Here is a 3,403-nt window from a genome sequence, read left to right as displayed (position 1 = left end):
TGTGTTCACCGATTTGCCACTGTGGACTGAGATGCGCGCTGAGAACTGCTAAAACTCTGAAGAATCGTGGCAAGCAATTTTGGGGATGCTCGAAGTATAAGGTATGATTTATTTGACGTTTGTATTATGTGGAAGTGTTTTTGAGAATCGATTGTTGTTTATACAGAGTGGTGCTGAAGAGGGTGGTTGCAACTACTTCAAATGGTTCAATGATGTTGTGGAAGAGGAAAGGGGGAAATGCTTGAAGTGTGAAGGAAACAAAGAAAGTTCGGTGCACAGTGAAGAAATGGATAGTTATAGGAAAATTTTAGTTAAGTTTGAGAAATCTTTGTTGGTTGTTCAGAACTGGATGAAGGTGTTCATATTTTTGGTTTTTCTTTTATGTGTAATAAATACAATTTGCGTATCAATGTTGATGAGAATGGGCTGATGGGTTGTAACCGTGTTGTACTTTTCTTCCATTTCAATGAAAGTCAGACTTCTTACTAGTTAAAACTTTATTTTTGTTATGAAATGTGATGAGTCTAAAAAAATGTTTGCATATCTGAGGTGTTTTTAGGAGTCTGTGGACGAGCGTCTTTTTTGTCGCTGAGGGAGCATTCTCTAATGCGTACACAGTGGACGAGCGTCTTTTTTGTCGCTGAGGGAGCGTTCTCTAATGCGTACACAGTGGACGAGCGTCTTTTTTGTCGCTGAGGGAGCGTTCTCTAATGCGTACACAGTGGACGAGCGTCCACAGTGGACGAGCGTGCTCTTATCGCTTGGCCAGCGTCCTCTCGAGTGTCCATAGTGGACGAGCGTCTTTTTTGTCGCTGAGGGAGCGTTCTCTAATGCGTACACAGTGGACGAGCGTCTTTTTTGTCGCTGAGGGAGCGTTCTCTAATGCGTACACAGTGGACGAGCGTCTTTTTTGTCGCTGAGGGAGCGTTCTCTAATGCGTACACAGTGGACGAGCGTCCACAGTGGACGAGCGTGCTCTTATCGCTTGGCCAGCGTCCTCTCGAGTGTCCACAGTGGACGAGCGTCTTTTTTGTCGTTGAGGGAGCGTTCTCTAATGCGTACACAGTGGACTAGCGTCTTTTTTGTCGCTGAGGGAGCGTTCTTTAATGCGTACACAGTGGACGAGCGTCCACAGTGGACGAGCGTGCTCTTATTTACAAAACAAGACATAAAAATTATTTACAAAAGAAGACAAAAAAAGAGGATTTAACATCAAAATTAGCATTATCAGCTGTGTAATTAACATAAGATAACGAAAGTACTGTCTAATACAAAAAGAGCACGAAGTTGCTGTCTAATACAAAGAGACATTAAAAAATACATTAAAGTTGTTCATTTATCCCCTTAAACTGCAGCTTCTTCTTCATTTGATGATGGGATGTTTGGTTGAGTTGATGGGGTACTTTGTTGTGTTTGTTGTGCTTTGGTGCAAGAAGTCCTGTTGTGGCCGAGTTCCTTACAAATGCCACATCTTTTCTTTAAACCACCCTTCCTCATTCTTTTGTCATCCTTCACTAACTCCCATTGCTCCAACCTTCGCTTCTTCTTTGGTCTTCCAGGCAAAGTTCTTTTTGGTGGAGGGAGAACATCTTCATATGTGGTAATCTCCCACATATTGTTACCATTTATTGGATAGATAATTGAAGAGTATGTTTCTTCATATGTTGACTTCCTAAAGCAACATGGAATGAATTCCTCTGCATCAAGATTTAGGAATTTCATAGCAGCTAACGAGTGGCAACATGGTATGGCAGTGATTTCCCACTTCTTGCATGTACACAAATTTTCATCTAAATTGACTACAAATTTGTCACCGGCTTGGGACACATGGCGAACTTCAAAAATCTTGTTTGCTGACCAGCTGTAAAATCAAAACAAGAAACACATTATAATCATAAACCACTAACACATTTTAAAACAAATCATAAGTGAACAAACCTCATTCTTACCACGGTATCCAATATTTAGTTAACTGAGACTCCTTATTTAGTCTACTCTTGATTTTTGGACAAATGTTCCCAGAAAGTGATTGACTTTTTGTCCTGTTAGTTGCCCATCTCTTCATCAAGTAAAGCCGGATTTCCTCCATCATGGTTACGATTGGCTTAGACCTTGTATGCACCATTACACTATTGAAAGCCTCCGACAAGTTGTTAACTAAAAGTATCACACTGAGCCTTGCTGCTAAATCTTGATCTTGACCAGTACCTACAACATATATATGTTCATCAATGTTACTGTGAATATTTGGCAGATTTTTAAGAATAGAAATTTAAATACAAACCTGGGAGGGATTTTTAACAAGTATTTGAAAGCCTCATCGTTAAGCTGTTTAATATTTCTCATTTCTGCTTCCCATGCTTGTGGATAGGTTGCTGTAGCTGCCTTCCACATCAAACGCTTGAGTTGTTTTCCAGGGAATTTCTTTCTAAAATTAGCGTATAAGTGCCTAACACAGAAACGTTGATCAACTCCAGGCACTACTTCTTGTACAGCTTGTAGTAGTCCCTGTTGAATCAAATTATGACAGTGTTGTTAGAGATATGATTTCAACCTCAAAGATAATTAACATAATCGGGGAATAGGTCATGTGCATTACCTTTTGCTGGTCCGACATGAATGTAAATGATGAACTTACTTCCTCCCCATCGAGATCTTCAACCAGAAATTGGAGGAACCATTTCCAAGTATCCTTGTTCTCTACTTCGACCACGGCATACGCAAGAGGTAACATTTGATCATTTGCGTCTCTACCAACAGCAGTTAACATTTCACCACCATACTTTCCTTTCAGAAAAGCACCATCCAACCCAATTATTGGCCTGCAGGACACAAAACTATCCTTGCAGGCCTTTAGACATGTATAAAACCTCATAAAACTGATTCCATCCACATTCTCTTGAACTTTGACTTTTACTGTGGATCCTGGATTACGAGCTAAAACCTCATTGGCATAATCATAAAACCTTCTATATTGGTCTTTGAAAGACCCATCAACATTGTCTGAAGCAATGGCCTTTGCCCTATAAGCCATACATCTAGATACACCTACATTCCATTTTCGATTTATCTTCTCACGAATTTCCTTTCCCTTTACTTGTGGATTTTCTCTAACAGTTTTTTCCAACCTTTTACTGAGCCATTTTGCATTAACTAATCTTAATTTGTGCTCTCTACTACATCTGTGGTCATCAACAATAGTCCTTAATTGCCACGTATGAATGGCTTCCATATAAGCACAATATGCCATCCAGGGGCACTCTCCTTTAGCACCCATATACATTTTACCCTCATTCTCTTCTTATCATTTTTAATATATTTAATATTTCTGCCATTTTCTATTCCATATGTTTTAATGGCATCCACAAAGTCTTCCTTCTTAGCAAAATAAGTTCCCACATCC

The 3,403-nt window shown here is 39.7% G+C and overlaps 1 protein-coding gene across 1 annotated transcript; it reads right to left on the bottom strand.

The window, feature by feature from the left end:
- Window positions 1-1,344: 1,344 nt before the first annotated feature.
- Window positions 1,345-3,034, bottom strand: LOC128195009 (uncharacterized). The gene is made up of 4 exons (XM_052871784.1): window positions 2,600-3,034; window positions 2,285-2,508; window positions 1,950-2,237; window positions 1,345-1,861 (listed from the first exon to the last, which is right to left on the bottom strand). The coding sequence occupies exons 1-4, from the start codon at window positions 3,032-3,034 to the stop codon at window positions 1,345-1,347; spliced, it is 1,464 nt and encodes a 487-aa protein (XP_052727744.1).
- Window positions 3,035-3,403: the final 369 nt, after the last annotated feature.

The sequence above is a fragment of the Vigna angularis genome, chromosome 1, assembly GCF_016808095.1.
Source record: "Vigna angularis cultivar LongXiaoDou No.4 chromosome 1, ASM1680809v1, whole genome shotgun sequence".
Taxonomy (NCBI): Eukaryota; Viridiplantae; Streptophyta; class Magnoliopsida; order Fabales; family Fabaceae; genus Vigna; species Vigna angularis.
This window is presented reverse-complemented; position numbering and strand designations above follow the sequence as displayed.